At 43.2% G+C, this 19,997-nt stretch overlaps 2 protein-coding genes across 8 annotated transcripts in view; both read left to right on the top strand.

Moving 5' to 3' along the window:
- hmg20a (high mobility group 20A) lies at positions 1-7,567 on the top strand. Of its 3 annotated transcripts, XM_019893331.1 has the most exons (10): positions 2-107; positions 2,021-2,097; positions 2,202-2,445; positions 3,011-3,143; positions 4,153-4,190; positions 4,663-4,738; positions 5,672-5,887; positions 6,346-6,456; positions 6,722-6,854; positions 7,301-7,567. In XM_019893331.1, exons 2-10 carry the CDS (start codon positions 2,036-2,038, stop codon positions 7,302-7,304), a joined length of 1,017 nt encoding a protein of 338 aa, XP_019748890.1. In that variant the 5' UTR covers positions 2-107; positions 2,021-2,035; the 3' UTR covers positions 7,305-7,567. The 3 variants fall into 3 exon arrangements, with proteins under 3 accessions (XP_019748892.1, XP_019748891.1, XP_019748890.1); XM_019893333.1 differs by lacking the exons at positions 6,346-6,456; positions 7,301-7,567 and having other exon boundaries at positions 1-107; positions 2,236-2,445; positions 6,722-6,858; XM_019893332.1 differs by lacking the exons at positions 6,346-6,456; positions 7,301-7,567 and having other exon boundaries at positions 1-107; positions 6,722-6,858.
- A 3,987-nt stretch (positions 7,568-11,554) lies between these two features.
- peak1 (pseudopodium-enriched atypical kinase 1) overlaps positions 11,555-19,997 on the top strand; it is a 47,260-nt gene continuing 38,817 nt past the window's right edge. For all 5 annotated transcript variants that reach the window (XM_019893288.1, XM_019893285.1, XM_019893289.1 and 2 more), the window contains exon 1: positions 11,555-11,839. The gene's annotated coding sequence lies outside the window, so the exon portion shown is untranslated. The remainder of the gene's footprint in view (positions 11,840-19,997) is intronic.

Genomic DNA, 19,997 nt, shown 5'->3' with positions numbered 1-19,997 from the left:
AGCAACATCTTGGGGTGCAGTATTCAGTCGGTTCAAACTTCAACGAAGAAGAGGTGCCAGCAGAGCGTGTCAAGAAATTCCCATCTAGAGCAAATATTCTACTTTTGGTAAATAATTGATTTGGATTTATAGTGTAAGTCTCAACCCTAATAGGAACAAATGTATAGTGTATTTTAATCATCGCAGTGGAATATTAATAATATGGCATGATGTAAACTAATAACGCGGCTCGGGTTTACATGGGGGAGACGCACACCGACCTCCATGCGTGCTTCGATGACAGTCACTCACGTATTGTTTTGATAGCGGGAAAAAAGGATACACATTTGCTCACTTTCGGCTTCCGTTCACATTTTCTAAGGTTAGTTTTATGATTTTTGCCTCTGTGTGTTGGATTTTGTTCCACGAGACGCAGCGTTGGGTGCACGATAGCAAAAACGGAATGTTCCACGTTCGGCTCCTTGCTAAAACAACGCTAACGGCACAGCTAGCTTGTTGGTTCGCAGCTCGATGCTAACCAAACGGTCCTTGTTGTCTTCAACATGTAATTAAACAATTACCGTTAAAGTTTTGCGTCTAAGTGTCAAAACCATCGAGTGAATTTTTGGGGGGGCGGGCGCGACGCTGTTACGTGTTCGTCTTTCGTCAAAGATGACCAAGGTTAATAGCAGCTGTCACGTCATCAACCAACTAATTGAATGTTTAAGTTTGTCACTGGTTAAAGACTACGAGCGTTGCATGCTGGGAAAATAAACACACAGTGTCGTACGTTTCATCGCCACTTATGATAACTTATATTTGAGAAATTGATCTCCTTTTGTCGTGCTTTTCACAGCTACATTGGCTATTACTTGAGTAGGTAGTTGACGTGAATTCCTAAACCGATAAAATAATAATGTTCAGGTTTACCGTTTACTGTCATCCCGTACTAATATTGACATAGTGACGTCAAATGAAACAATTATTGAATCCACCGCATAACTACCGATAGGGTGGTGCATTGCGGGCTTCCAACCAGAAGAGGGCAGTGCGGAATAAAATACAGCAAACTCCATCCCAGGTGTGTCAGGAAAGTTTCAGTACTAGGTCATATGTAGTTGAAACCCAAACTACTAGTTTCTCCTTTCTGAGTGGTCCACACCATCAACCAGAACTTCTGAAACGGGATCCAGCAGTGTTTGTTTTGTTCAGCGCGCAAGAAATAGCGAGATTGCGGTAGGACAACGAAGGGCAACGCACCTGCTCACAATGACATGAGCATCTGACATTTCATGGCCAAGAACATTGGTGTGCAGAGCAATGTCCCAACTCACCCAATTTGGCTCGGATGATGACCCCCCCCCCCCCACACCCCGTTTACCCAGCTCGACTGGGTCTTCAAGGGGATCCCCAAAACATTCAGAAAATACTAGGATGCAAGAAGCCACTCTGACATTCTTTATCAAACATATATAATAAATAAAGAAAACCTGAATAATTCATTCACAGCTCTGAGAAAAGTGAGGACAGACTGTTGCGAAAAATTGTCGGGACAAGAACCCTTATTGGACTTCCCCCACCCAAAAGTAATATTTGGAGTAGATTTTCTCATTGCTCATATTGACTTTATCTCCCACAGTGTTGAATGGCTGGAGGCAAGAATGCCGTCCAGGATGTTGACACTCACTTCCTGTGGGGTGACGTGGACGGGTTCAAAGTTTAAAAGGATGTCGCATTGTTGCTTTCTGCAAAGTTTAGTCCGTGCCCACGCATATTTGTACTTTCCAATCCAGCAGTTGATTAATATTTTGTTTTCTGTCAACAAAGAAAATGAGGCCGCTTGAAGGAGTTTTGCCCTTTTATCAGGATGGAAAATAAATGTCAAAGTTTGGCTTATCTGGCTCTTCCAGATGGCTCGGGCTTTACTGTGACAAACGTTTCCAGATGGTACATTCAGCTCCTATTGTCAGATGGGGGGGCGGGGGGGGGGGGCATCATAACTGGTCACTCTTGTAGAAATTCTATTCTTCCTCGTCTGCAGGATTCAAAGTCATGGATGAACAGCAGTCGTCTCCCGCGGCCAATACTGAAAACGCCAGCCAGAGAAACGGAGATGAGGTACGAGTTGAACCCGAACAATAGAAAGCATGCATGCACCTTGTGACTCGAATGTTTTTTTTTTTTTGTTGTTTTTATTTTATTTTTTTATCTTGAGATGCAAGCAAAGAATTACAGAATTGTGGCTTATCATCTCAGAAGACACGACGTGCCAACTGGACCAAGGGCAGGAAGAGGAAGAAGCCCATGAAGGACAGGAATGCGCCCAAAGCGCCGCTGACGGGCTACGTTCGCTTCATGAACGACAGGCGCGAGCAGCTGAGGGCCGAGCGTCCGGACGTGCCCTTCCCGGAGATCACCAGGATGCTGGGCAACGAGTGGAGCAAGCTGCCGCCTGAGGAGAAACAGGTAGGAAGCAAACACCAAAGAAAAGAGAACGCCGACATCGGGATCGAGACCTCAAGAGTCGAGCGAGCGCCGCTGGAACTCCATTCCAGCCGACTTGCGGCAAAAGGCGGGGCACACCCCGGACTGGTCGCCAGCCGCAGGGCACATAGAGACGACCATTCCCACGTAAGGGTGGGAACGGATAAAAATGTTACCATATGGATTCTATTATAGATGCTGCTTATGGATTCAATTCCTTCTGGATTTTCATTGGTTGAGGGAATCAAATACTACAAGTGGCTTTGTTTCATTTCATTCGTAACATCTTCTACTTTGGACTCAAGATACAGCATATTCAGTATGCACTCATAATTTGTCATACATATTTCATATACAGTTTATTTTAATATTTTTTTTCCCCACTGGAAACATTCCCCGATACGTTGCACTTGGCGGCTAACATTTGGGAATATTTGCGGTGCTCCTTTTGAATTTGCCTTCAGCCAAAACTAATAATTAAAAAAAAAAATTCTCTTGTTAAAAAAAAAGAAAAGAAAAAAATTGACCGGAGATTTGACGTACGCAGCGATATCTGGACGAAGCGGACCGCGACAAGGAGCGCTACATGCGGGAGCTGGAGAAATACCAGAAGACGGAGGCGTACAAGCATTTCACCAGGAAGGTCCAAGAGAAGCAGAAGGGCAAGCGACACAGAGGCGGTGAGTGAGGGCTCCACTTCATTTGCCGCCGGCTCCTGAATTGAACAGCGGGGGAAGTCACAAGTCAAGTACTAAATAAATGCTGGTACTAAATCACAGAAGATATTTAAATGGCCTTGTGACTAGCTTGTCCGCCCGGACTATTTTTGAAATGGATTTATTTGACTTTTCCTCCGCACACAAATTGCACCCAAAACTTTGAAAGCTCTGGCCAGGAGGAAGATTTCCCAACACTTTTTTTAGCATATTACGCATGTAGACAGGAAAACCATAGTTTGTTTTTTCTTTTTTTTTTTTTCTTTTTTTTTTCTTACCGCTTGTTTTTTTTCTTCAGAGGTCAGTGAGTCCGACTTTTTTAAAAATACAATGTTACATGAACAAAAATCTAACGTTCTGTTTTTCTGCGTTAATCACAAAATTCACAACCTGAGGCAATGCAACCTCCAAATTTTTTCTGAATGATGTCAATACACGACGTGTAATTCTCTTTGTTTGAGGTTTAGTTTGACGGTAAACTTCAAAAGGGAGTGGCGATAACGGGCTTGAAACTTTTTTTTTTTTTTTTTTTTTTTTAGAATTGCTGTTCAATGAGTTGCAGCACTGGTGTACCAAATATTTGCCAAAGCATAAATCCGACAAAAAAAAAAGATCTCTCTAAAATCTCAATGTTGGGTCACTCTTACCTCACGGCGCCGCTGCACATGAAAAATAATTTAAAGTGAATTCATTTGTCACATTATTAACAAAATGTCAAAATCAAGCAAGTTATTGCATGCATTTGAATTTTTGTTTCATTGCTAGGGGGGCCCCCCCCCCCCCCCCCCAAAAAAATATGGCTGTCGAATCAAAGTTTGGGCTGTCAGAGCAGTGGACGGAGTGTTCTGGATGACTTTTGCTCCCCTGGGTCAAGAGTGAAAGCTGGCTCCCAGTGACGGAAACATGACTCATCTGCTGTCCTCTTTCTTCATTTCGGTCTCTTTTTTTTTCTTTTCTTTTCCTTCCTCACCAGATGTCGGGAACCCGGCGGCCAATGAGTCTCTGCACGAGGTCAGTGCCTCTTTCCTGGCCTGTCAACGCATCAATATTGCATGGAGTTGATCGAAATGACACTTTGGGGTTCGGCTCTTGCGGGCTACTACTCGGGAGCCGGGATACGTTGTAGTTGGAGTAACATTTCAAGTTAAAAAAATTTAATTAGTCTCGTGTCAGCGATTGGCGCGTGCTCCCTCCAGAGTGATAAGTGAAGAAGGACGGATTTGAAGTTGAAACCGAACAGAATTTTACAGTAGCTTCAACTTGGTTTGTTTTTCTCCAGTACGTTGCATTTGCGAATGACAGTTCAGTTGTATTTAACTTTTTTAAGTACGCGTCGCGTTAAATCTCTGCAAACATTCATAAAAAAATTTTGGGACCGTTTTTATTGAACTTGTGCGCAATGCACTTAAACAACCTTCCCCTCGAAAGCTTTGACCGTATCCCGTCAATTGTTTTCACAATTTGTGTTTCCGTTGATCACCAGAAGGATTCCGAGGGCAAGGACCGAACCGTGTTTGACATCCCCATCTTCACAGAGGAGTTCCTCAACCACAGCAAAGGTGAGCAATACACTTATTTGGGCTCAGCTATTTCACCAATATTTTTTGAAGCAGCTCGTTTATAGACTTGCGCAGTATACGTTGTGGGATCCTTTTGCATGTGGGAAAGGAGAGCCCTAGTCACCGCACTTCAGACGTTTATTAAGGAACGCTCCGAGAACAGTTAAAGAATAAAATGAACACAATCAAACAGTAGCTTTTGTCGGAGACAGCTTACTGCCACACACACACTCAAGCCCCGCCTCTTAAAGACACACACAACCATAGATTTGCACTTTTTGGGGGGTAGGGAACCAAATCTTTGTTTGTTTCAAGGTTTTTGTTCTCAGACCAAAGCAGTAAAAACTATCTTGTAGGATCTTTGCGTTGGACTTCAGTTTCAATTGGTGACGGTGTTTTTCGGCAGTTTTGTGGGCCTTGACTGTGCCTCACACACAGTCAAAGTATGCTCTTCTTCTCTCCTGAGGCGGTGTGTGTAAATTTGCCAGTTTGCTTTGAATAATTGAACTACTGGGGACAACTGTTGATGTGTCATGGGCACAAGATTGCTCGATGCCTGCTGTTAGTGCTTTGTTAATTCTTCGTTGTCTGTGTTGTCACAGATGATGCGATCATGGGTATATTTGTTGAATTCATGGAAAGTGGTGTGTACTGCCTGCATTCCACTCACCAATCACTAGGGGCACCACATCTATTACATTTTTTTCCCCCCTTTACGTTATTTAAAAGATCCTAGTAATTAGTCCAAACGAATTTTCATTAAGTCTGAATGTGAAAGCATGTCAAAGGGATAAAACTATTTCTAAACTCTCCTCCCAAGAGACTTCCCTGAACCAAAAATAGAAGCCAACGGAAGGAGTCTGCTGCCCTGTCTGTCATACTCTTCCTCTCATATATTCACTTTTTTTTTTTCTTCTTCTTCTTCTTCTGTAGCTCGTGAGGCCGAGATGCGACAGCTGCGCAAGACCAACATGGAGTACGAGGAGCGCAACGCCGCGCTCCAGAAGCACGTGGAGAGCATGCGCGGCGCCGTGGAGCGTCTGGAGGGCGACGTGATGCAAGAGAGGGGGCGCAACGGTCTGCTCCACCAGCACCTGGACACTCTGCGGCAGGCGCTCGCTGCCAGCTTTTCCTCTGTGCCTCTGCCAGGTAACAACCGTGCTGACACTTCGCCTTTTTCGACGGGTGATCACGCTTGGTGTCTTTCGACTTTTTTTTGTGGGGGGGGATGCAGCCCCACTGGTCTAAACACGGCATTCTGATTAATATTGCATTTGGGGGATATGAGATCAGCAGTCAAATACACTTGCTTTTGTCCATCTCAGGAGGCGGCCATTTTGATGTCTAAAGGGGGTGCATTTTGCTGCTCAACTCATATTCTATAAATGCAATAAGAATCAGAATGCCGTGATCGAACGAATGCGGGGGCATAGAACATACTATTGTCAAGAACATTTTTTTGTCTTTTTGCACAGCGACACATAACAATCGATCACATGTAACAATCAGTCAAGCGCAACTTGGCGCGGAGTTCATCAGGGAAGTGTTTTACAGCCGATAGGTTTTTTTTTTCTCGAAAGGTTAAACCCCTCCTTGTCCTCCGCCAGTTTCCTACACCGCTCCCACAGCAGTTGGCACCGTTTCCCATGGGCGTGGAGGCGAAAGATTGATTGGGCTGTCCGCTGAACAAAATGGTGTTCTATTGAAGGCAGCGTCAGGTGTTTACTTGCACATTTCCCTTTTTTAATTTTTTTTTTTTTTTTATGTTGTTGAGCAAACCCCTCTGTGCCAAAGATGATGTCAGTAAACAAGTTGAGGCAACACTTGACGTTGCTCAGAACAAGAGCTTCTGCATCCTGCAGCCTTGGTGTTTCTACACTTTTTTTTTTTTAAATTTCGTCTCCTTCGCTCGTCTGGTTTAAGTCTAAACATCTGAATAAAAGTCTCCCGCCACATAAATTGTGACCATCATCACTTCTACAGGCAGCGGAGAGATGCCCACCCTGGACTCCATCGACTCGTACATGAAGAAGCTGCACAGCATCATCATGAGCAACCCGCAGGAACACGACAGCCTCATTAACACCGTGAGAGACCTGGTCAACCGTTTGGACAGGTAGGACTTCATATTTGCGACAACCCCAGAAATAACAACGATAAATAGATGAAAACCCTGACGGTAAAGTTAATAATATAAATAGGAAAGGTCTCCCTGTATTTTTGTTAATAACCGGGCTACTTCCTGTTTCACAAAGGATCTCATTTTGTCTGTGGTGCAGATCCTCTTTTGTTCCATTCATGATGTAGTGAATCAAGCGCAACAAGGTTTTATTTGGATCTGCATCACAACTGAAAAGTAGCAAAATACGAAAAAAAAAATATTTTTTCACTTTTATTAATAAAAATTACAAACTAAACACCAAACATTGTTTATGTAAGGCCAAAATATAGTCAACAAATTCCTGTTCAAATGACCATTTTTTGGGGGGGCGGGTGGGGTGGGCTTCAGGTGTTCTATATGAACATTAAAAAAAATGCCAATGGGCTTTTGTTTCATCCCAGATAATTGCTGCATGTTCAAGTGGGAAGTTGGAGAGAACCACATTGATCGGCACATTTATCTCTCCGCCAAAGTGATGAAGATGATGTAGCTCCTCATATTTATTTCTCCTTTTTAATTTTTTTTTTTTTTTTTTTTTTTTTTTTTTTTTTTTTAATGTGTCACTTTATGGATCTGGCCACAGTTCTGTCAGTGAAACACTCAATTGTTGTGAACCGGTAATGTGTCGCCAGAAAAGAAAGTGCGTATGTTTGTATTCTGACAAAAAACAAATACTACTTTGTGCTTCATATTTTGTAATGCTCTGTTGACAAATGTGCCATTTATTTTCTGTGTGTGTGTTTGTACAAAAAATGGTTGTGTTTTCAATAAACAAAACATTTTTGAAAAAGCGGAAATGTACTCTTTTTTTTTTTTTTTTTTAAGTTCAATGTGGTTGTCACTAAATTTATGCATGATTCACCAAAGAACTACCAGCAAAACCACTTGAAAAAAGGAAGAACTTCACTTATAGTGTATTACTGTGTTTGTTTTTGACTGGACATTATGTGGCTTCCTGTTTTCATTCAACGCTGCCCCCCCACATCCACGTTGCCAGCTGAGACTTCCCGTCTGCGAAGGCCACACGTGTCACAACTCTTGTACACGACGACGACTCGAACACATGCCCTGGCCAGCCCGTCGGCTGCTGTTTACAACAACTAAAGTGGCTTCTTGTAAAACAAAGCACGGCTAATTCAAACATTTCGCCATGTAATGTGACGTATGTCCGTTAAATGCTAAATCAATACTATTGTCGATCACTCTCTTTGTAAAAATGTATCGACCGAGGGATCACCGTCATTTTTAATAGTTATTTTTTTTTGCTCTTTAACGATTTGACTTCTGATAGCAACCCAACCGCTCATGCGCAGTAAGCCGGCACCCAAACAAGTCGAATAAGGAACTTGAATGAGCTTTGCTGGAGCCTGAACTTGAACGCGGCACGACAAAAAGGACGTTAATTTTTTTAAAAAAAAGAATAAAGTTTAAAATAATATTTAGCGACGCAGTCCGCCCACAAATGAAAGGCATCCTTCCTCCCGCTGCATCCTTGGCAGCCTTCCTTGACGTTCGGGGCGGAGGCCAGCAGAAAGGAGGGAGGTGGGGGGGCAAGTTGAAAGCAGCATGACTCACGGAGAGCGCCGCGGATGAGTCGAGAACGATATCCGGGTCCGTAAGGGAGGCGCCCTTTTGTTCGCTATATGCGCATACACGCAGCACGTGCCGACCATTGATTATTTATGAAAGGGCCATTTAGCCATGCGAGTTCGACATTGATTGACTTTCACAAATGTTTTGTCATTGCAACTCTTGTGCCCTTTCGTTTTTAATCAGTAAAATACTCAAAAGTGAAGCGTAGGAGGGGAATCACTGCGACCCAACTCTCAATTTAAATATCCCAAGCCAAAAAAATGATTGTTGTATCGTGGGCAAGTTGGGCAGTGCCCCATCGGAGCCAGCAGGCGGTGCTGTGGTTGCAATAAACATTTTATGTTTACTATAATATAGCGTAATGATTGGAGTTCAAAAGTGGTGTGTATCGATGAACACATCTACTCATTCTCAAATATGTGTGTCTGACCTTTTAATTTTAAATATTTTTTGTTTTGGCTATTTCAATACGGCACTTTTATTTGCTTTTTTTTCATGTTTCGAAAAAGTTTTCTGTGAATGTGTTTAAATATTGTCAAAGTATATTCTAGGATATTTTTTGTATGCTCCTTTTTTTCTCTGTTTTGCTTCTGGATGTCCTTCACTGTTGCATTTGTAAATGCACGTAGGTGTTGTGTCTTTGCTTGTGTGAAACACATTGAGTTGCCTGGTGTATGAAGTGTGCATTTGAAATAAAACTACCTTGCCTTGCCTTATAGCAAAATGTTTTATGATTTGAATACATCTTTCCATGAAATTAAATTTTCCAATTGTCTATAATTTCCAGAAATAACATTTAACAGAAAAGTATGGATGTCATCTTGCTCGCTAAAATGACAATTCAATGTCAACGTTTGGAATGACTTAAATCACAACCATATCTTTTTTACTCACTGCAGTGACATTTTATTTTTCATACATATAAATTCTTCCTCTTCTTGGTTGCTACAGCCCGACTTGACAGTCAATCAAACTAGCACAAAGATGTCTCTGACGTCAAGTCTTTGAGCTAGTTCCCGTTTTTCCGACATCATTAGGCCCGCTGTCTATTTCCGCCGTGAGGTACTTGAGAGTTTATCATTACACAGCTGACTTCCTGCCAAAACTGACTCATGCTGCCAGACATCTCTCATCTTTTGGAGTGGCCCGCACCTGCATTGTGTATTTGTATTTGGCTGCGACTGCACATTCTGTTGATTAGAAGGACATTTCACATGCATGCCCTGCTTTGTTTTCAGCCTTCTTGGCTGTGCTGTCACTAGCGTTCCTCTGAGGCGCCGTTCAGAGCAACCCAAAAAGAGTTTTTAGCCTGCTAAAAATATTTGGTCCATGTTGGATTTTGCCATTTATGAGTGTTGGAAAAGACGGCCACAGCAAGCTATAGAGCCAAAATTGTGAGCAAAAATTTGGCAGGATAATAAGGTGAAGTTTACTGTCACACTGAACAGAATTACACACTGTGTATTTAAAACAAACACATCGCTTTGCCTTATCAAAATCTGTGTGGCCTAATGCTGACAAACACCGCTTAAGGCTAATGAGCGGCATCGGTGTCACAGTGTGGATTAACCATTGAACAGATATTTGTGTTAAAGTGATTTGTGATCCAAATGTTTTGAATTACAAGCGTGCTCACAGAACAAATAAAATCCCATGTTAAAGCACCACTGTACAGTATATGTAAAAATTAATAATAATAATTTAAAAATACAGATTTCTTTTTTACAAATTTAGAACCAAAAAATGTTTCGCAGATGTGTCCATTAAAATCAGTAATTTTTTTTCTCAAAATCTCCATATTAAAATCTGTGTTTTTATTTAAATCTGACAATTAACGTAGATGACAATTTTTTAAATAATCTTCCTTGATATAATAATCTCTGTTTTTTTAAATGTTTTTTTACATTTACCCAACGGCTCAGCATAATTTGCACATTGTGTGCACAGGAGTACTAGGGGCTGAAATTAAGAAAATCCTAATTAAAAGAAAAATGTTGTTAAATGACAACAAAATCAGAATCGCAGTAGTTTATAGAAAAATCATCCACACATGGAGTTGACAGACTCATCAACCTGTTGTTATTTTAACATTTGTCTAACTTTTATTGTGCTCAGTAAAAGAGTAAAATGTGAGTCAGAGTCATTAAATATTGTTTGACCCATCCGGCCTGAGAAAGTCATCGACCGGTGGAGTGCGAGAGGAGAAGAGCAGAGAGGAGGAGGAAACAATGTTTGGAATTTGCTTACAAAAAAAAGAAAACTTGAGTCATTCCCACATGTCACGCTCTGGCTGGAGGTTCCGCCCCCTTTTTGCTCTTCCAAGTGTGCTGCCTTCAGGGTCACCATGTTTTTTTCAATATCAACCAAAGAAGTACGTTTCTCTAAAATGTTATTTTATTGACTCCAAAGCACAACAAAGAGCTAATGACTGTGAATGAATGGAATGAACATTCACCACTATTTTCCTGTTTCTTCCCTCCACAGCATGAAAGGGGATTCCCCCACCAGTGATCATCGTCTCTTCAAAGGCACAAGGTCTGAATTTCAATGAATGAGCAACAGATGCATTCGCCTTTGGATAATGCCTTTGCCTAATAAGGAAATATAGAAATGTGAGTTAACAAATAATCGGGTGTCCCTGAAATGCCTGCCCAACCACAAACTCTGAAATTAAATAGTCGATTAAATATCTAGTTACTTGCTTATATCTGAAAATGTGGCTTTTTTTTTTGTTTGGTGACTATGTGAATGACTAATCTTAAATATCACATTATAGTTAAAGTTACACTGTATTGTTAAAACGTTAATCACGCGAGATTGTAGACGTCAGCCATGTTGATTTTAGAAGTGGTAGAAGTTGTTTCTGAGTGTTGTTTTGTGTGTGTGTGTGTGTGTGTGTGTGTGTGTGTGTGTGTGTGTGTGTGTTATCGCTTTTAGTAATTCATTTTCATACGTTTGAAACGCGTTTGAAACGCTCATATGTAAAAATGTTCTGATTTGAAAAAAAATGCTTGTCATCCGTGTGTGCACGCGCCACCTCTTGAAATAGTGTTTCGTGATTGCGCGTTCACGCGGCTCTCGACGGCCTGCCCCGGATCCCAGTGCGCGCGCTCCCGCGTCAGCCTGGTGGAGAGGGGGGAAAACATGCAGCGGCAGTTGTCCGAGCCACGCAGAAGAGCGAGCAAGTGAGCAAGAAGGAGAGAAGCGAGGGCTCCGTGGACGAAAAAAACCCACTCGCATTGGTGGCACCGGTCGATCTCTTCGCAGTCGGATTGCGGTGACAAAAGCCGCCGTTCCAAGTGGGTTTATTTTGCATGACGAGAGCAGCTCAACGTCGAGGAGGAGAGGTAAGAGAAAGTTCGCTTTCAAAAAAAAAATTAAAAAAAGAAAAAAGCTACAAGTCGCCTCGCCCGCCTCTTCCCCGGCTTCCAACTTCCAGTTTCAAGAGGGGGCAGTGCGATTAAATGTCCACATTCCTGCCTTGGATAAGTTTGTAAGTGGTTGTTGTGGAGAGAGGGTGCAGGCGACGTGACGTTTCCACTCCACTGTCACGCCGCGCTGAAAGAGGGCCAATATTCAGCGCCTTAGGGACTGCTTCGTGTTTGGGCTTTTATCGTTGATGAGGGTGGACCTTATAAGTTGTACAAATGCTTAACTTGAGCACAAGTTGAGTGCTAAACCTTGGAACACGCCGATGGTGGGTGGCCAAGCAGAGGTTCCGGGGACACCAAGGGCTCTTTGAAAGGGTGCCCAGAGGGGGTCCTGGGCTGTCAACATAACCTTTGTTGTATTATTGTTTCCAACAATGGCAGCCATCGGAGCCAGTTCGGAGTTCGAAGAAGGAATTAGCAGGGGCATTTAGTTTGTACTTAATCGTAGCCGGCAATGTTAGAACGTCAACAAAAACAAATCTGATAGAATAAGGTATGAGAGATACGGTATACGCATAGATGTCTGTCCACATCAATATTAAATATGAAAAAATATCAATCGGATTTGTGCGTGATTACAGGTTTGTGCCGTTTGACGGTTGTTTTCATCTTTATGGACATTCAAACCATTTACAGCAGCTGTACACGTTGGTCTCATTATTTATTTCACACAATTTTATTGCCATACTCTTATATCTTTTAATATATATTAAAAAAAATCATTGGTAAGGTTATTCCGTGGACTTGTCATTCAAAACAAAGTCAATCTTAAATTTTCACAAGCAATAATTTGTTGAGACATGCAACTTTTGCAAGTGGGCGGGACGGCACTATTTTTCACGCAACCTAATGTCACGATTTATGTAAAATAAAAAAAAAACAACAACTGCAAAATAAAGATAAATGTGTTGAATATGACACACAATCTGCTTACTACTGCTTACACAAATACAAATATGACTAATATGACCATCCATATCACAAAATTAATTATCACATTTTTTTGGGCTGTGTTTAGTTGTATTTTTGTATATTTATTTTTAGTTCATTTTACTGTGTTCTGTACAAAATATGTATTCTACGAACAAATGGAAAAACGTTAATTAAAAATCGCATGGAATTTTAAAGAAAAATGCAACATTGGGATATGTAGGGGACCAAAAAGAAACTAGTCGTTTTTATTTACATTTTTTTTACAATTTAATTGAAAAACAAAAGGTAGAGAAAGTAAAGCTAAACAAGTGTGGACACCTTCTTGATAACCGCGATGATGGCTTGGTTCAGAAATAACCGTATCGAGGGTCTCTGATTAACCCTAAATCAATTTCAGCTGTTCAATTAGACTTTTCCTGGAATTTTTTTTTTTTTTTTTTTGGCTTTCTAGCAAAAGTCTGAAGGTTTTCTGCTGACTCTTGCTGACATTGGCTGGTATTTGGTGCGTTTCGTAATTGCCTACACCTTGACTCAGGACCCAGAACATGATGCTTCAATGTGGATGTGCTGATCTCGTAGTGATGAGCTGTGTTGTATTTGCTCCAAGCATACCTTCTGGAGTTATAGCCAGAAAGTTCTAATCTCCCAAATGCCTGAGGGGGGGAAAAAAAAAGTGTTTTATGGTCTGATGAAAACAAGATTCAACATTTGGGCCATAATTCCAAAAGGGTTATTTGGCCCATCATTCTAAAAGAGCAAGCACCAGACCTACAGTGAAGGATGGTGGTCTCAGCATCGTGCGTCGGGGTTGTTTTTCTTCAGCGAGAACTAGGATCTTTGTCAAGGCGAAAGGAATAAAAAAGTAAGAACAGTTCCGAATAGCAGTTGGTGTTAGCACAAAACTATCAGGCAAAAAAAAAAAAAAGTGTCACGAAAGGCACACAAAATCTTGGGGTATGAACAGGGGTGTGTAGACTTTTGCTTTAGGTATTTAAAGAGATGATATACCGAGATTGTTGGAACGTGGGCGGCCCGGTGCCTGAGTGGTTAGTGCGTCGACATCACAGTGCAGAGGTCGTGGGCTCGATCCCAGCTCTGACCTTCCTGTGTGGGGTTTACATGTTCTCCCCGGGCCTGTGTGGGTTTTCTCCGGGTACTCCGGTTTCCTCCCACATTCCAAAAACATGCATGGCAGGCTGATTGAACACTCCAAATTGTCCCTCAGGTGTGAGTGTGAGCGCGGACGGTTGTTCGCCTTTGTGTGCCCTGCGATTGGCTGGCAACCGGTTCAGGGTGTCCCCCGCCTACTGCCCCAAGACGGCTGGGATAGGCTCCAGCGACCCATGTGAGGATTATGCGGATCAGAAAATGGATTCACAACTCGTAAATTTTGCATTCACAAAATATGAGTTTGACTGTCTCAGATTTGGACATACATCATCATCTATAACGTAAAATGGAGTCTTGTTCAAGATGAATCAAATCCAGGTTGACCTAGATTTGACGTGATAGTTTCTGTTTCAGCAAGAATCAATATTTGAATGAGATCTGGTTTGACTTAAAACCTTCATGTGCGGCAAACAGATCAGATTCAATTTGGCAGAATTACCGTGTCAAATCTGAAATAAACTTAGCTCGGCATGGCGGTTCCTGACCCAGAACATTCCATCGAATGCACCGAGTTGTGACAGAGCTACGGGTAAATGAACGAATGACATTTTCCACGTCTCATTGAATCCGGATTGAATCGAGACCAAAGTCCGTCGGACCTCGACAGCTTCCGACGCTGCCGACGCACGTCCAGTTTCATTTCAACCAAACAATGGACTGATCATGAGCAACTCAACAGGCACAATAAAACTGGAACATTTCCCAAGCAAGTCTGAATCGGCTGCGGATGAAACGTGGCTTGCATATTAAAAAAAAAACAACGGCGTGTTTGTGTAGACATGAGCTCAGCGCACAATATGTTTGGGGAAGTGAAACATTTGTCATCATCGCGTAACCTTTGCAGTACATTTCTAAATCTCTGTTGATTGGAAACAGGCGGCGACCTCATGATATACGACATGTTTTTGCATTCACACGAGGCCGCAGTTGTTGGTTTTTTTGTGGGGGGCCCGGCTGGTGGGGGGGCTCCCACTCTAAGCTGACGGCGATGTCAACAAAGACACAGGCGTCCGGCGTTGTTTCCTCACCTCACCTACGGAAAAGAGGACCACCAGGCGGACATGTCGTTGATGTTTCAAACCCTCTCCCTCAAACGAGGTAAACACTTGTTGGATGGCTTTGCTGGATTGTCGCAATGTGGACGGGCCCGACATTCCTCGCGGCGAGCGGTTTCCAGATTGTGCTCTGCGGCGATCTTTTGAGTTTTATGTGATTCGTGGCATCTTTTGAGTGACAGCTGCGCTTTTGCGAGCCTGCGCTTTGTGTCCAAGCGGTTTCGGCGTTTCGGGGGGGCATGATAAGGGGCTCAGCTCTGCCACACATTTGCTGCTCCGCACCTTCTTGTTTGCCCGCCGTCGACCCTCAGCCACATTATCGACACATTCTGTTGCAATCGTTAGATAAGCAGGCATCAAACACGACATTTATGACCTTCTCAGTTACCGTACGGGCTGACTGTGCCCTAAATGAGTGCTGCGGATGACTGCTTGATGGACACCAGACAGTGTCGACATCGTTCAGTCGAAATAAACCGTTATTGTCCCACGTTGTATCAATTCGAGCTGCTACCTGCCGCGGCCACCAGGGGCAGTATGAGGAAAAACAGACGCCCATACGGCCCACGGACGTCTGTACAACATGGACGTCTCATCTCGTTTCAGCTCCTCTCAGGGGATGAGTAATATATGACTCAAAATAGTGTGATCTTGAACGTCCAGATGTGGTGCTGCACCGTTTGTGTTCACATATCATTTGCCTCACCGGCCTCCCCTGACAGCACATCGCTGGCGGTTTCAGACTTTCACGCAGAGTTGATGCATGGCTCCCAAGTGTCGTGGCAGTTTCGGGTAATGTTCCTCCGTGGGAGAAATGCCGTCGGTGTCTTTTTAATCCGAGACAAGGAGACGCCTCTTCATCCGACCTGTATTTTTTTTTTTTTTTTTTTTGTCACAAGTGTGTATTAGACTTGGAGTCCGACGAGTGCATCATTAAGTATGACAAATGTCTCTTGCTCATGATTTAACCCGCCCACTTTATCCCGCGCAAGTTGAAAGGATGTGAGTTGGATTTTCATCCACGTGGTCTTTGATTTCAAGATGCTATGCTCATTAATCTTTCTGGGGGTTTTTTTCTCTTCTAAATCTTGGCTGGATGATCATCCCAAAACGCCTCGACGCTGGGATTGACTAACCAAGTTGTTTTTTTTTTTTTGTTTTGTTTTGTTTTTGAGTGTTATTTTTAAAGGCAAGGGAGAGGCTCTCGCTGAATGTGGTGAACTCTTCCAGAACTGTTTCGACCAGGAGGAGTTAGCATAGGTTAGCTGGCGTCATGCGGTCTTTCGACATTTCATTTCACACGATTCATTATTACGCCCGTCTTTGAAAATGTCCCAAAAATAGCTCACGTACACATTTGATGATTATGAAGACACCATTTTTTTATTTTATTTTTTTATTGAGACTCATGGCCAATTGCTTTGTCTCTGATCAAACTTAGAAAAGGCCAGTCCCCTCAAAAATGGGAGGGGGACGGAGAACTCTCTGAAGTTTAAAAGAGGGCGTGGCTTGAATAATGTAAACAAGAAATAGAGCAATCGGACTCACGTATTCATTTTACTTTCTGTTTAACGAGTCGCGTTTCATTTCGGAGGTTTTCTCCCAATAGCAAAAGCACAACATTGAGCTTTTGCCCTCAAGATTCTGCACTCAAATTAAAAATTCCTCTCCTAAAAATTCGTCTGTTATCTCGCCTCTAGAACACTGTAGCCTTGCTTCTCTCTTGAGTCCCCAGCGCATCATTTCCATCGGCTGTGTTGCTAAGCTGTGCTGTCAGGGCAATTAGCTCCGACGGGGGCCTTCACGATTTGACTTGAGTTAAAAAGCGACGGCGCCGCTCCCCGGTCCCTCGTCCAACGTGTCCTTTCATCAAAGCGTGTCATTTAAAAGTGTGTCCTGCTCGTAGAGGGCATTCCGAGTTCAGCCATTCAGCGAAACAAAAGCTGCTGGGCTTCTTTCTCCCGAGGAGCGCGACGGACGACGTTGGTCGGACACAGCGTGGCCGACGTCATCTTTGCCCTTTGGGATCTATAAAACAAAAGTGGATCCTTTGCCAGAGGTGACGTCAAGGCCTTTTGGATAACTTGTGTTTCACACCACTCACTTGTCTCGACAAGTGCTCGTAAAAACGTAATGTCACGTTGTGCTAGCGCCTCTTCGAGAGAGGATTGTTGGGACTCGTGCTAGACATTACTTGGGCTCGTTTGGCAATCGCGACAAAGTCGAAATGATGAGAAAATGGCAATAGGACGATTGAATCGGCGACCGTATCTGAGTTGTGAATGACCCAACAGCAGAGCCCCACCGAGCAGGGGGACCGTGTCGTCTCCAGTGATGTGGAGCCCGGTTCTATATTTTTGTTGGGGTGAGTTTGTGTCCGCGTGGTTGTTATTCCGCCACCTTGTTGACTACGCAGTACCTCATTTGGAGGGTTCTTGAAGGATTTTATCCCAAAGACATTTTGCTAACTCCTGAGTTTCATTTTAGCAGGAACCAATCACGTGACCGAGAAGCGCGCCTTGACCTGCGTCACTATCGACGGATGTGACAGGGAATCCGGTAATTTTTCAAAAGAAAACATCTTTCAGATTCCAAAATAAATAAAACGGAAGTCATGTTAAGTCATTCATTATTTCTGTGCGGCCCGGGACCAAATGACCCACGGCCCTGTACCGGTCCGCAGCCCGGGGGTTGGGGACCACTGTTCTAGAGCTCTTTAAAACAACCACCGCCGTAGACGAAGTGGAGCAAAAATAATTCATACACCAACAAACGATAAATACATGAATAACATACAGCTCGAGTGAAGACATGAGAAGCCGCGAAAGACCAAAACAATGCGTGTCAGGAGAGCAAAAACCTTGGATGAGCTTGGTGTCCAGTTTCATTCCGAAAGAGCCTTTCGGCTCCGTGCCGCATTGCCACCATGTGGGTGTGGACGCATAATGGGAGGAAGCAATACGCAGTCAAATGCAAATAAATTGACTGTGGTTCTGGCGAAATCGAATGGCATACAATCACATCCATCTGCTGGGTCGATCAAAGCCTGCACTTGTACTTAACTGCTTACTTGCATTTCCACTACACATTGACGGGAGCATAAGTCACGACTCTTGCATGACTCCTGCTCTTGAACTCCAATTCACCTTAAAATTTTCATGACACAAGAAGAATCCACAACCCGAGCAAAAAGTTGGAATGAGATGAGACAAACACGGCACTCTGGAGATCCAAAAGGTCGTCAAACCGGAGATTTAAACGGGGGCGTCAAACTCCTTTTTGTCGCGGGCCGCTTCGGAGTTACGCCTTCCCTCAGAGGGCCGAATAAATGTTGAATCATCACATAATATTATTACGGTACTTGCACACAACAAATTGATGGATTGCTAGTTTTGAAATCAGTCAACCATGTTTTCTTTGTTCACTCGTTGCGAGTGTAAACAGAGGAGCAAAAAAATAATTGCAAAATGTCAACGTTATTTATGACGTGACAATTTGACATACAGATTTTAGAAAGGATCGTGGAAGTTGCCACACGTGATCTGCTTTCGCGGGCCACATAAAATGACATGGTGGGCCAGATCTGGCCCCCGGGCCGTGAGTTTGAAGTCCCTAATGTAGAATATGACTTCAAAGGCAAAGTTCATTTCGTTTTTTTGCATATATTCCACTCTGTATGTATGTAAACATTTAAAAACTCTTGAGCGTGAGAATATTATTGCGCCGCAGAGCGTTGTCGTCTTTACAAAACGGGCTAAGCCGGGGCATTGTGCTTGCTTTTGTTGAAAAGGACTCTGAAGGAGCCATGCGCTTCTTCATTTGCATTTTGATGGAATACAGAAGCGGAAGATTCGAGATGCGATAGATGTCGGCTGCGACCGAGGCGCTTCTCTGGAACTCTGCAAAGTGTTCTTGCCGTCGCCGAAATGCATGAAAGTCTTCTTGCCGTGTTTCCTGATTCTAAACTAGGTCATGACGACTCGCCCGTTTGGCATCGAAAAATATGAAATCAGGAAAGCTCTGTGGCGCATTATTGCTCAATCCACAGTTAAGACCCTTTGTTTTTTTTTTTCTTTTTTCTGTTTTTGTGACGGTCTTTAATCTTCTCCTAATTCTGTCACGAACGGCTCTCCCCGCCAATCAACGCGTGACGCGCCGAAGCTAACGAAATAGATGACTTCTGTCAAACGGCGCGATTCTTTTCCTCACCAATTTTATGGCTTGATCGGCAAAACGTAATCACAGTTCAACTCGTTAGTTATACTGTTGGCCAATGGCGGCGCTATGAATATGGATGACGATAATGCAGTGGTTCGAAACCCCGCCCCCCCTTCCCCAAAATGGTATAATTGTGAGATTATTTAGTATTTGGTAATCATTAGTGGTTCGTGTAAGCCAAAATCACCTTTATGGTGCGACGAAACTACAGGAGTAAAGCGAGCTTGATGGCTAATTTAGCCACCCGGTTTTGAGCCGCACACGCCCGTCCATCTTGATTCAGTAAATATGTATTTTTCGTTGCAGTTTTATTTGTTTTACTCTGTCATTAAAGTAAACCAACAGCGATGGACTCCCAATTTACAGTCGCGGGTCTTTGATGTCTTTGTTCAGGATAAAGTGAAGGGGGCGTGGCCTGGAAGCGGATATATTTGTTTGGAAGGAACGATCTTGCGGCAAATAGATAAGACGGAGGTGACTTGAGATAAAAGTGGCCCGACGCGAAAGTTTTTCAGGGTGAGAGTCGCCGTGTGGCCTATGAGGCAGAATTTGAGATCCGCCCTGAGTTACAAACGTCACGGAACTTGTTCTGAACGTGGCCATTGGTCGTTCAGCTACAGTCATTTCACCGTAGATGGAGAATATCATGTTCGAAGAAGTCCTCGAGAAAAAAAAAAAAAAAATGGCGGACACAAGCC

Source organism: Hippocampus comes, unplaced genomic scaffold (genome assembly GCF_001891065.2).
Source record: "Hippocampus comes isolate QL1 unplaced genomic scaffold, H_comes_QL1_v1.1 scaffold62, whole genome shotgun sequence".
Taxonomy (NCBI): domain Eukaryota; kingdom Metazoa; phylum Chordata; class Actinopteri; order Syngnathiformes; family Syngnathidae; genus Hippocampus; species Hippocampus comes.
This window is presented reverse-complemented; position numbering and strand designations above follow the sequence as displayed.

Bases quoted from the DNA above. Each gene is read 5' to 3' on its own strand.
- hmg20a (XM_019893331.1), top strand. From the start codon at position 2,036: ATGAACAGCAGTCGTCTCCCGCGGCCAATACTGAAAACGCCAGCCAGA. The intron at 3,144-4,152 runs GTGAGTGAGGGC...CTTCCTCACCAG, and splicing joins GGGCAAGCGACACAGAGGCG to ATGTCGGGAACCCGGCGGCC. The intron at 6,457-6,721 runs GTGTTTACTTGC...TCACTTCTACAG, and splicing joins TCTATTGAAGGCAGCGTCAG to GCAGCGGAGAGATGCCCACC.